This window comes from Thamnophis elegans, chromosome 2 (genome assembly GCF_009769535.1).
Source record: "Thamnophis elegans isolate rThaEle1 chromosome 2, rThaEle1.pri, whole genome shotgun sequence".
Taxonomy (NCBI): Eukaryota; Metazoa; Chordata; class Lepidosauria; order Squamata; family Colubridae; genus Thamnophis; species Thamnophis elegans.
The window spans coordinates 106,284,715-106,297,104 of NC_045542.1; the positions used below are offsets into that span (position 1 = coordinate 106,284,715).

A 12,390-nucleotide genomic window follows, 5' to 3' on the forward strand; every position below is an offset into this window, starting at 1 on the left:
AACTGTATCTCTTTGTGTATACAGAATATCGCATACACAATGCAACCCCAAACTTGGCAACTCAGAATGCTATTTATAAAGGGTGGATCCAGTTAAAATACAGAGAAATTCTGATGATATTGGGTGATTTCCAAGTTCAGGTTCATAGACCAAATGATCACATATGCCTAAAGATAGTCCAAGGACAACAAGAGTATATGTTATTTTATTAAACAGCAAGAAATTAAAAAGTAACCCATTAGTCCAATGTTACACATTTGAACAAAACACAAAAAACAAGGAGCCAGTGAAAGAGTTAACTGAATTATTTTGGATGTATATGTTGTAAAAAAATTTGTAAAAAAACTTCTTGTATTATGTTAAATTAAAACTGATATTATATAAAAAGGGAAAAAAAGATATCCCATGTAGAGGAGATAACCACATTACTTTGCCATTGACAATAAATTCTACTTTTTCAACCCACAGTAGAACAAGGCAGATAAATAAAACTGTTATTATTACTTTTTCCCCATTATTGAATAATGCCATCACTCATGAACCTAAAGAATAAAACTGAAAAAAATGATGTACGTGAAGCTGTGCATAGTAGCACAGCTGGCTTCTCTGCTTTTATAAATCTTCAATGGAAGAAACAATACAAAAAATTAATCCTAGATGAAATGCTTGAAAGCCACAATGGCAGCAGAACATTTATTTGGGTATTGGATAATCATGATCATGTTCAAAGGGATTAACAAAACACAAAAACATGATCTTTTAGGTCAGATTTTTCATATTTACAGTGAAGCAACAATTATCTTTGGTGAGCCTGGATTATTTAAGAAATCCCCCCCCCCCACTTTACTGAGGTTTGTGTTACAAAATAGAAAATACTCACTGTAGTCAATACATGACCATTATTGATGTACCTTTGTACAAACTGTGGGTAACTAAGAACCATTGTTTACTCTAGAAAGAAATCAACAGATCAATACATTAACTTGGTGGATTTTTTTTTAAAAAAAATCAGTTAAATGTATTTGTAACTACTACTGTTGGTACTGCTTTTCCCAATACTAGGAAGATATCATGAAAAAAAATCCTATTGAATTTAAGATCTGGTAAGATGATCTGATTAAATTTTCAGCATTTAATTCATTTAAATCTAATAAATTCTCAGTAAAGTGGATTTACTTTACCTTGCCATAAAAATCACTCATCTGGTATAATGGGATATGCTGGGTTCCACCATACATTTCAATAACTTCTTCATCAGGTACTGGGTTTAGCCCCCTAAAAACCAATTGCAATAATTCAGTCAAGAAAATATTAAAACTAAACTCATATTATTATAAAATCTTTAGGGGGGGTTGCTTTTTAAGAGATTTGTATTATGCCACACAAAAGCATCTCAAAAAGGCATTGCCAAGAAAACCTGCATGCTCACGAAATCCCAGGATGCTGAGTTTGACTCAGACAACAAATTATCTTTATGGGCACTAAATCTGAAGAGAAGTGGATTGACATAATTTGGCTCTTATCCAGGTATTAATGAAGACTAGTGGCAAACATCTTGTTTAAAATTCATTACGTGAAGTGACTTCCTAATATTATTAATGTTAATTGAACTCAAGTTTCTGAAGACAAGGAAACAGACAATATAAGAGAGCCAGGAATTTAAATATTCCATGATAAGAAAAGTTGCCTATAGGGAAAATATACAAAGAACTACATAGGGCTGTAAGAGAAGAGAGGATTTGATTTTTCTCCACTGAGTTAATTTTTAACCAAAGCAGAAAAGCAGATTAATAGAGCACCATTTAGTTGAAGAAGCAGAAGAGTATTACTCAAATGCAGCTGCATTAGCAAATATTGCTTCCTTAAATCATGGATTTTTATTTCTCCTTTGTTCAAAGTTAGCCTAATTAGTATTTCTTAAACTTTTTTCTTTTCCCATTTTTAAAACGTCATGGTGGATCCCAAGAGGTTTTTTTTTATATAATCAATATTTAAAGTATTAAAAATTAAAGAGCCGAGGTGGCGCAGTGGTTAGGGTGCAGTACTGCAGGCCACTTTAGCTGACTGTGATCTGCAGTTCAGCAGTTCAAATCTCACCGGCTCAAGGTCGACTCAGCCTTCCATCCTTCCGAGGTGGGTGAAATGAGGACCCGGATTGTTGGGGGCAAGTTGCTGACTCAATTTGCTAAAAAATTTGTAAACCGCTTAGAGAGGGCTGAAAGCCCTATGAAGCGGTATATAAGTCTAATAAGTAAATAAATAAAATGAGCTCATATGCTGTCATATCGCTTCTGCCATACCGCTTCTTCTCATTATTGTTTGCAGGGATTTCAATATTGTATTAATTTTTAATATAGGCTGGAAAATAATTTTGATTTCGCGGATCTCTTGGAGTGTGATGGCATACAGCCAGGGGTCCTAGGACCACATTTTAAGAAAGACCGATCTAGACCTTGTCAATCATCTGCTATTCATAGCATTTCCAAAGTAAAAGCTAACATGGATTGCAATGCTATAAGCAGATTTATTTTTTCAAATTATTATGCATTCCGCGGCAACATTATAAAAGCAAGGTAACATTCACTTTGAAGCTCAATGGTTTATATTTTTGATAGAACCCTTGATTTTTTTAAGACAGCCCAGCTGCTGCAGTGGTTTAAGTAAAGGCATTGGAATAGGAGCAGGGAGACCTAGGCTGTACCCCTTCCTTAAGCATGGAAGCTGCTGGATAACTCCAGGCCAGTCTCTCTCTGTCTCAGCCTTAGACTAGCAAATCAAACTGAATCTTAAACAAGGTACTAGCAAATTACTTCTGAAAAAGGTTGCCAAGAAAACTGCACAGCTTATACTTGTCATCATCAGGAGTCATGTTTGACTCAAAGAATCATAACAAACACAATGTTTTATTTCCTATGCAAACTGAATTGTTATATGATAGCAATTAATCTCCTCATATTTGTAGCTAAATTTGTTCCGATATGCCCAAAATTGTAGTCATCGATTCTTTAATTTGGCACAGTACAGTTTCCTCTGCAGCTGATTTCAGAAAGACTTCCCAGGACACTCAGTCTTCAGCAACTCAAAACATTTCTCTGGAGTGAGTAAAAAGTCCTGTGTCATCACCCCGTGACCCATATTTGCTTCTGATTTCTATGTTAAATGTTGCATAAAGAACAGCTGCTTCTTTGAAGGTCAACAGCTCCAGAAAATGCATATAATTTTGCTAAACTCACTGATAGGCAGTGCCCAATTGAACATAGTGGAAAGCATCAATCTTCATCAGAAGACTCTAAAAGAAAGGTAGACATTTATTGGGTAAATATTTCATACTTTTACCTTGAAGAATTTAATGTTACAAGAAGAACAATGAAAACTATTCTTCACGAGGCAACAAATTTAAAGCTACATTGGCAGATACAAATATGGTGTAGAACAGTGTTTCTCAACCTTGGCAACTTGAAGATGTCCGGACCTCAACTCCCAGAATTCCCCAGCCAGCATTCGCTGGCTGGGGAATTCTGGGAGTTGAAGTCCAGACATCTTCAATTTGCTAAGGTTGAGAAACACTGGTGTAGAGTATATGATGTTGGAACCCCTTGGGATTTTATGTTTTGTTTTGTTTATGTCTGTGCAGTGTGTCACACACTACTTCTACTTCCACTGAAGAAAGAAAGGGACAGAATGATTTTTTTTCAGACAGAAGCACCACACTTACTATTTTTGTAGAGAAGGGCACTTTCTAACCCATCAATATGCAACCTTGCATAATTTCAGGGATCAGTTTTATTTCTGCAGTAAGACAAATTGGGATTCTCACAGGTGTTATACTGAACTCCTACTATTTTATCTGATCTCTGCTTATCATTTGAAGAGTTGCCAGATGAGAGCATCAACTGTTGTGACTTCTTCCCAGAGCAGTGCTTAAATTTTTAGCTCACCACATCCTATCCTGCTTCTAACTTTCAGGAAAATGTTTTTTTTTTAAATGCTGCACAGCCAGCAAAGATTAAAGATGTGTTAGTGCTGTAATTATTCCCTACTGCAGCCAAAAATAATGCTGGCAGAAGGACAAAATAAGATGATATAAAGTACCCTAACTTTGTTTACAGAGATCATTGCAATTGTGCCTGCAAAATGTTGAAAAAAAAGTTTTCCTAACATCCTTCCCATATTTTTCAAGCAACTTTGGACCTTATTAGAATCAAGTTCCTCTTTCTTTTTGAAAAAAAAAAACCCACATGCCAATGTAGTTGCAAAATTTAGAAACTCTTAAGCAAGAATATTCCACCGCAGACTTTATTGCATAGCATTAACTGATTTTTAGATTGTTATACTATGGAACTATGGAGAAAGAAGTCCTTTATAGGTAGCCCAAGGATTACGATAATTTGTTCAATTATGTACTGGCACTGAACAAAGGAAACTTATGACTGACCTATAAAGCTGTGGCCATTGCAGTGATCCTTGTAATCACAAATTAGGCTTTGGGTTCTTGGTAACTGATTCACAATTATAATGTTGCGGTTACCTCTGATTGGGATGGAAATTCTGGTCCGACATTATTGTTATAATACAAGGATGACTGTTTCCCTGTGTATATATGTAATATGTAAACCCATATGCATACATACACCATTATTAATTCATTTCTCCAAGAATAAAGCTGTAACTTCACAAACTAACCAGATACGTCAATGTTTCCAGTTTCCATATTGACTCAAATGATGTTATTAAATACTGTGAAAGACTAATTGAAAACAAATTCACTTCATAACTCACCTTGTGCACGTCATAATGAAGCCCTCTGATGGCAAAACCGGGAATGTACTCATATTTCCTGAGTCCCTCTGGGTACTACAAAATATTTTATTAGAAAGAATGAGTAATAGTCTTCCAAACGGGGGATACATGTTATATTTTTCTTATTTAAAAACTGGTAGAAATCTTGACAACTGCTAAAGTGGATACATAGATTATAGTTGTATGGCAATGGATACATAGAATATATAATTTTAGAACAGGATTATAATCAGCCATAAAACTCATTGGACAACTGCAGAAGGAGAAGTGAGAAAAAGTATAGCGGAGATGGAGAAACCTGGTATTTTTTTAACATGCCTTAAGAGTACAAATGTGAGCTTTCCTCTGAGGGGTGATTTTATTTATCTTTGACACAAACATGTATCTGTCATATTCTTTGTCAGACATATTGTACATCATTATCTTATGTATGAAAATAGGGTATTTAAGCCATTCATAATTGGAACTGATTGAAATGGCATATACCAGTGATGGCAAACCTTTTTCGCCTTGGGTGCCAAAAGCACGCGCACACATGCGCTATTGAATGTGCTCGCATACCTACTCCCATAATTTAATGCCACCCCACACCATGCCCCCTGCATATGCACTACTGACACCCTCCTGCTGCCCCGCACATGTGTGCACAGATTTTTTGGAGTCTGGGGAGGGCAAAAATAGCCTACCCTGCCCCCCCCCCCCGAGGCCCTCTGGAAGCTGGAAACGGCCCATTTTCTGACTTCCGGTAGGTTCATTCTTTTACCCAGGATCCAGAGGTTTTCTAGGAGCCTGGATAACAGAAAAACGACCTCCCCCACCCCCTGGAGGCCCTCTGGAAGATGGAAACAGTCCATTTTCTGACTTCCATGGGCCCGGTAGGTCCATTTTTCACCACTTCCACCCCATACTGCCCCAATATATAACAGATCAAGCATCACACAAGAAATGATGATGATAATTGCAAACTTACCTTATACTGTTCAATTAGGATATCTCTGGCAGCGTTGAATATCATTGAATGTAGTAAGTTTGAATATTGTGCCAACGTATAATCATAATCAAAGCCATAGATCTCAACATCTCCCAAGCTAATCTCATTATTTGCATAGATAGCTGCAGGGTTAAGAAGATTGCAAACTCCTGGTGGAAGCAGATCTGGAAAAAGACAATAAAAATACAAGCACTTATTTGAGCCAAAATTGCACAGAATAGGAATACTATTCATGTTTAAAAAAGTGGGGGATGGGAATAGGATGGGGTTAAATATTCCTCTTTTTTCCATTATAACTGGGTATTCAAGAGCATTGACATTTGGCTGTCTGATTCAGCCAACTGTATTTGCCCTTTCACAATGTTTGTTTTTTCCCAAAATTATGAAAGCAGATTCAGCACGGAGAAAAAAAGTCATGTCTGGGTATTTTTGATGCTGGAAATAGTCTTTATAGACATTATCATTTAAAATTATTGCCTGTTTTATTCATCACCCACATTAAAACTTCTGATTTCCAGTTAATCTAATCCTTATTCTCTAGGGTACCAGAAGGTAGAACAAGAAATAATGGGTGGAAGGTTGTCAAAGAGAGATACAACCTGGAAGTAAGGAAAAAAATTCAGACAGCAAAAGCAAAAAATCAATGGAATAGCTTGACTCCTGGGATTGTGGGTGCTGCATCACTGAAGATTTTCAAAAATAGACTGGACAATCACTTGACTGGGATGATATAAGACTCCTGTCTTGAGCAGGGATTTGGTTTAGAAGAGTGCTGAAGTCCCTTCCAGCCTTATGATTCTATGATCACTAACTGCATGTTCAGTAAGTTAACTATATTTGTGCCCCTGTAGCAGTGTTGGGTTCCTACTGGTTTGGACCAGTTCGGCTGAACTGGTAGTTGCTTAGCGGCCTGGATCACTGGAACCGGCAGTGACCCAGGCCTGCCACTCCCTGAACCAGTTCTTCTGGCAGCACCATAGGCAGCTCCATCTTGTTTTTTGCTTCTGCACATGCGCAGAGCAATTTTTGTTGTACTGTGTGGCTGCTAGAACCCACCACTGCCCTGTAGCTATATATAGATTCTAATTACCAGTCACTGTTTTGAGATGGGCAGCTATATAAATTGTTTATATAAATTAGAACCTTATGTTTGCATTGTTAACTTGCAGGTTTTTACACATATAGAGATTAACCCTGTAAAGCTAAATTAAGGTTATGGGTGTTATGATGTAGACGCAGCCTAGCCTTTCCTATTTGAGAGAATAGGAATATCAGGTAAACTGAATTCTTCACTGTTGCTACTTGAATACTGATATATAGGACTCTAGAATTGCTTTATAGTAAATGGGAAATGTTTTCCTTGTTACAGGTTTTATCTGGAATTATGTAACTGTTATATTTGCACTTCTGCACTGTGGAGGTCAAGAGTTTTGCAACTGGGTTATTAGTTCACTATGAAAGAAAAAATCTCTCTCTCTATCTCTCCTTCCCTCCCCAATTTCCAGTGTTGACTTCTGGTGACTGCTTGTTCAAATTCTTGCAGTTTTATTGGCATGACTTTCTAGAAGTGGTTTCCATTGCCTCCTTCTTAGGGCTGAGAGGGGACTGGCTCAAGGTCACATATATACAGGTGAAACTTGAAAAATTAGAATATCGTTCATTTATTTCAGTAGTACAATTTAAAAGGTGAAACCAATATATGAGATAAGACTCATTACAAGCAAAGCAAGATAGTTCAAGCTGTGATTTGTCATAAATGTAATGATTATGGTGTATAGCTCATGAAAACCCCAAATCCACAATTTCAGAAAATTAGAATATTACATGCAATCAATAAAACAAGGACTGGACATAGAACAATATCGGACCTCTGAAAAGTATAAGCATGCATATGTACTCAGTACTTGGTTTGGGCCCCTTTTGCAGCAATTACTGCCTCAATGCGGCATGGCATGAAAGCTATCAGCCTGTGGCATTGCTGAGGTGTTATGGAAGACCAGGATGCTTCAATAGTGGCCTTCGGCTCTTCTGCATTGTTTAGTCTCATGTCTCTCATCTTTCTCTTGGCAATGCCCCATAGATTCTCTATGGGGTTCAGGTCAGGCGAGTTTGCTGGCCAATCAAGCACAGTAATCCAACAGTCATTGAACCAGGTTTTGGTGCTTTTGGCAGTGTCGGCAGCTGAAAAATGAAGTCAGCATCCGCATAAATCTCATCTGCAGAAGGAAGCATGAAGTGCTCCAAAATCTCCTGGTAGACGGCTGCGTTGACCCTGGTCTTAATGAAGCACAGTGGTCAAAAGTCCTCTTTTCTGATGAGAGCAACTTTTGCGTCTCATTTGGAAACCAAGGACCCAGAATATGGAGGAAGAATGGAGAGGCCAATCAAGCACAGTAATCCCACAGTCATTAAACTAGTTCTTTGTGCTTTTGGCAAAAGTTGCTCTCATCAGAAAAGAGGACTGTGGACCACTGAGCAAAAAGACTTTGGACCACTGTGCTTCATTATATATATAATAGTTGTTTACTGTGCAGTAAAAATATTATCCATCCATTCTTACTTTGTAAATGCTTTCTAAAAGTTTTATACATTCATTACAAGTACCTATATAATAGGAGGATGAGAAGTATTGCATCTTAGCAAAGGGGTCAGAATTGTGAAGATGGTATTTATATTGCAAATTTCATTGCACCGAAGAACGCTATTAGTTTCTGTCTACAATTATTATATAACCTCAAAATCCCATTATTACTGAACAACTTGATTTTTCAAGGGTGGAAAGAAAAATACTGTGAATGCAATTAGCTTCAAGCTACATTGATGAATGAAAAAAATACACTTCACAGCATGACAATTTTTTCAGTACTATACAATGCTTCCCAGAATACTAAGGCTTTATTAGGAAGATATACTTTTTAAAAAGTAACACTGCTTCAGAGTTGAAGTGGTCCAATGAAGTGGTTTCATGAAAAACAAATTCCACGAAGTAGAATTACTCATCCTCAAAAAACATTTCTATCAATAGAGCACAAATGGAAAACTGTATTAGGTAATGAAAACTTCCAACCTATTGCTACATATTATGTTACAGTTAAATTACAAGTATCTTGTAAATATGTATTAGGAGAGGAAGGACAAAGCAGATCTGGAATAGACATTGCATAATTACTTCCTACTGTTAATATTGGGGAGCAGGGGGAGAACAAACAGAATAAAATCATTTTCTCCCTTCCTCCTTACAGCCATCTAGCAATGGTATCAATGAAGTAACTTCTTTGCCTTTGGTTATCTATGCTAGTAGTGGTATAGATGCTTCATTAAAATATCAAACAGTAATTGTTTTTATTCTACCAAATTATGTAACAAATACATATAATACTTTTATTGGAAATATTTCCTTCATGCTGAGATCTTGCCTCGATTTGATTCTACTGTCCACTTAAAATCTTGCCAGTAACTTACCTTGTTTACATTTCAGGAACAAACATACAAAAATATTCAAGTCACCTACTAAATTCCATTTCATATTGATGGAATCCTTCAAATGAATTCTGGCAAAGATTTGAAAAATATTAGAATTGCAATGTATTTTTATTATAAAAAAGACCTAGTATCATTAGAGAGAAAAATAATAGTAGTTCATCCAAAATCTGTTATAGTTTTTAAACAATTCTTGACCATTTTTTAAAGCCAAGGAGCCTTTTGAGATTGTTGATAGTGATCCTTTGATTTAGCGGCAACATTTCTTTTGTTCAGACTTGGAAAGATGCAAGTCAGCCAACAGAGGAATAAAAGTGTTTCACAAGGCTAGCTCTGCCACCAACAATTTATGATAACCTGCTTTAGCTTGAAAAGGAGCTTGACACACAACCTTTTCTAGAGATATAAACACACAACTAGTTCTTCTGAGAGAAAGCCTTATAACTTAGCAAGTTCAAATCACTTTCAACCTTGAAAGTACAATTCTAGTACATTAGTTTGAACTACATGAAAAGAGTAAGATTCTACATTTAGGCAAGAAAAATTAAATGCACAGGTACAGTGTAGGTGGTACCTTGCTCAATAGTAGTAACTGTGAGAGGGATCTTGGAGTCCTAGTGGACAACCATTTAAATATGAGCCAGCAGTGTGCAGCAGCTGCCAAAAAAGCCAACACAGTTCTAGGCTGCATAAACAGAGGGATAGAATCAAGATCACGTGAAGTGTTAATACAACTTTATAATGCCTTGGTAAGGTCACACTTGGAATACTGCATTCAGTTTTGGTCACCACGATGTAGAAAAGAGGTGGAGACTCTAGAAAGAGTGCAGAGAAGAGCAACAAAGATGATTAGGGGACTGGAGACTAAAACATATGAAGAATGGTTGCAGGAACTGGGTATGTCTAGTTTAATAGAAAGAAGGACTAGGGGAGACATGATAGCAGTGTTCCAATATCTCAGGAGTTGCCACAAAGAAGAGGGAGTCAAACTATTCTCCAAGGCACCTGAGGGTAGAACAAGAAGCAATGGGTGGAAACTAATCAAGGAGAGGAGCAACTTAGAACTGAGGAGAAATTTCCTGACAGTTAGAACAATTAATCAGTGGAACAGCTTGCCTCCAGAAGTTGTGAATGCCCCAACACTGGAAATCTTTAAGATGTTGTCTGAAACGGTATAGGGTTTCCTGCCTAGGCAAGGGGTTGGACTAGAAGACCTCCAAGGTCCCTTCCAACTCTGCTATTGTATTATTGTAAGTTGTATTATTGTAAGTTGTATTATTGCATTATTGTACATCCAGAAACCAGTTGTGGAACCAATTAAGATGGTTGAAAATGTGTGTTAAATGTTTCCAACAACTGGTGCTGGCATATTCATTACTCAGCTCAACTGAAATGTAGAAGCAATTGAATAGCCAAATTCAAACCCTCAACCTAGAATTCACAAAGTATGGACCACAGAGATTTTAAAACAGATATATACACACAAAAGTCCATGGAGTTTAGAAAGTTAAATTTTAACAAAAAAACAGAAGCAAAACATGTAAGGGATCACAACCTTACTAATTTTAGTAAGCTGATAAGCAATGTGTACATTACATTGGAAGAGTTGATTAAAAATGTTTCCCATTTCAAAGTCATTTAACTTAATCATCAGTATATCTGTGTATGTCATTAGCATATCCAAACTTGTTTTTGGAGAAAATATGAAGAATCCAATTGGCAGCATCTTTTATAATTTGGCATTCTTAGTTACCCTTAACAATTAGCAAAAGTTACCAATAGAAGAGAATACGTTAGCATTCATTAGTTTGGGAGCAGCAGATGCTATTAACGATGCACATTGCAATGCACAGGTAACAGGTGTGTAATGTGGTTATTTCCTCACTAAGTGTACTAACCTTAGATAAAACACTGAACATTTCACTTTAGGACCACCACAGAATCATGCAGCCACCCAATTATACAATTGAAGCTGTGCAAGTAATGCAGCTTGATATACATTCACCTTTCTTTTGGGGATCAAACGGGAGGAGAGTTTGAATAGTTCCCAGAGGTACATCGAGGCATTTTAATCCATCAGCATTTAGTTGTCTTCAACAAAATACATCAGACCCGCACATTTTCCCACTCCCTTCTCTCCTTACCGTAAACCAGCTTTTTCATCTCGTGGTATTTGGCCCAGAGATAGGACTTCGTGTCGATCCCTTCGATGGAGCTGGGCTGGTGGCCGCCTAAGAAAGCAGCTGCCACAGCAGGACCGGCGTCGGCGGTCCTCTTAGCTTTGCCGCCGATCGAAAAGGAGCCCGGCGATGGGAGACAATGCTCCTCAGGCTGTGGCTGATGGGTCCACTGGTGCCTGCATCCCGCCCGTCCCGATCCAGCATCGGAGCCTGTATAGTAGCAGCAGCAACTGCTGTGGCTGGAAACAGGAACCACCAGTTGAAGGATGCCGACGCTCTTCCATATGCCGCTGCTCGCAGCCTTGAGTCCAGCCGCCGCCATGGCCCCACGGGAGGAGAGCCTCTTCCTTGAGATGCGTTCACAAGGCCGTCATCTCAGAGCCTCCAACACGCCTTCCTCAACTGCATCGTCCGCCAGGCTGGACAACAACTGGCTCCTTCAGCCATCTGAGCCGCCTGAAAGCAAGCAGTCAATGAGAGAAGGCTGCAGGGCTCCAGCCCAAGATTTGCCAAGGAGGAGGAGGTGGCTCTTCTGAGCACAAGTGCCGATGCCGCCGCTTCGGGACCACTTGGGATTTGTAGTTTGTTCAACGTTTTATGTTGTCCACTCCCCCAACCACCTCTTGTAAGGATTTTTTGGGGAGGACGCAGACAAGAACTACGACTCCCAAGAGCCTTTTCGTCCTCCTGGCTCGAGGGTATTTAAAATGTTTAAGGACGGGCGTGTTTTCCTTTCGGAAACCGTGATTCCGAATCCTTTGAAAATATATTTGTTTATTTACTTACTTATTTACTTACTTACTTACTTATTTATTTATTTATTTACAAGGTAACAGGAATAAGAATAAACATGAATAAGAACCCAGGAAATGGATACAAATAAATGGGGACAGTAGGGCAGGGACCGTAGGCATTCTGGTGCGCTTATGCACGCCCCCT

General features: G+C 38.1%; 1 protein-coding gene across 1 annotated transcript in view; it reads right to left on the reverse strand.

Moving 5' to 3' along the window:
* The window catches only part of NT5DC2 (5'-nucleotidase domain containing 2), a 29,836-nt gene extending 17,769 nt beyond the window's left edge, over nucleotides 1-12,067 (reverse strand). The window contains exons 1-5 of the mRNA XM_032209353.1: nucleotides 11,416-12,067; nucleotides 5,771-5,955; nucleotides 4,780-4,854; nucleotides 3,234-3,289; nucleotides 1,182-1,275 (exon numbers count right to left, since the gene is read on the reverse strand). Coding sequence (XP_032065244.1) covers nucleotides 1,182-1,275; nucleotides 3,234-3,289; nucleotides 4,780-4,854; nucleotides 5,771-5,955; nucleotides 11,416-11,773 — 768 coding nt within the window. The 5' untranslated portion in view covers nucleotides 11,774-12,067. The remainder of the gene's footprint in view (nucleotides 1-1,181; nucleotides 1,276-3,233; nucleotides 3,290-4,779; nucleotides 4,855-5,770; nucleotides 5,956-11,415) is intronic.
* Nucleotides 12,068-12,390: the final 323 nt, after the last annotated feature.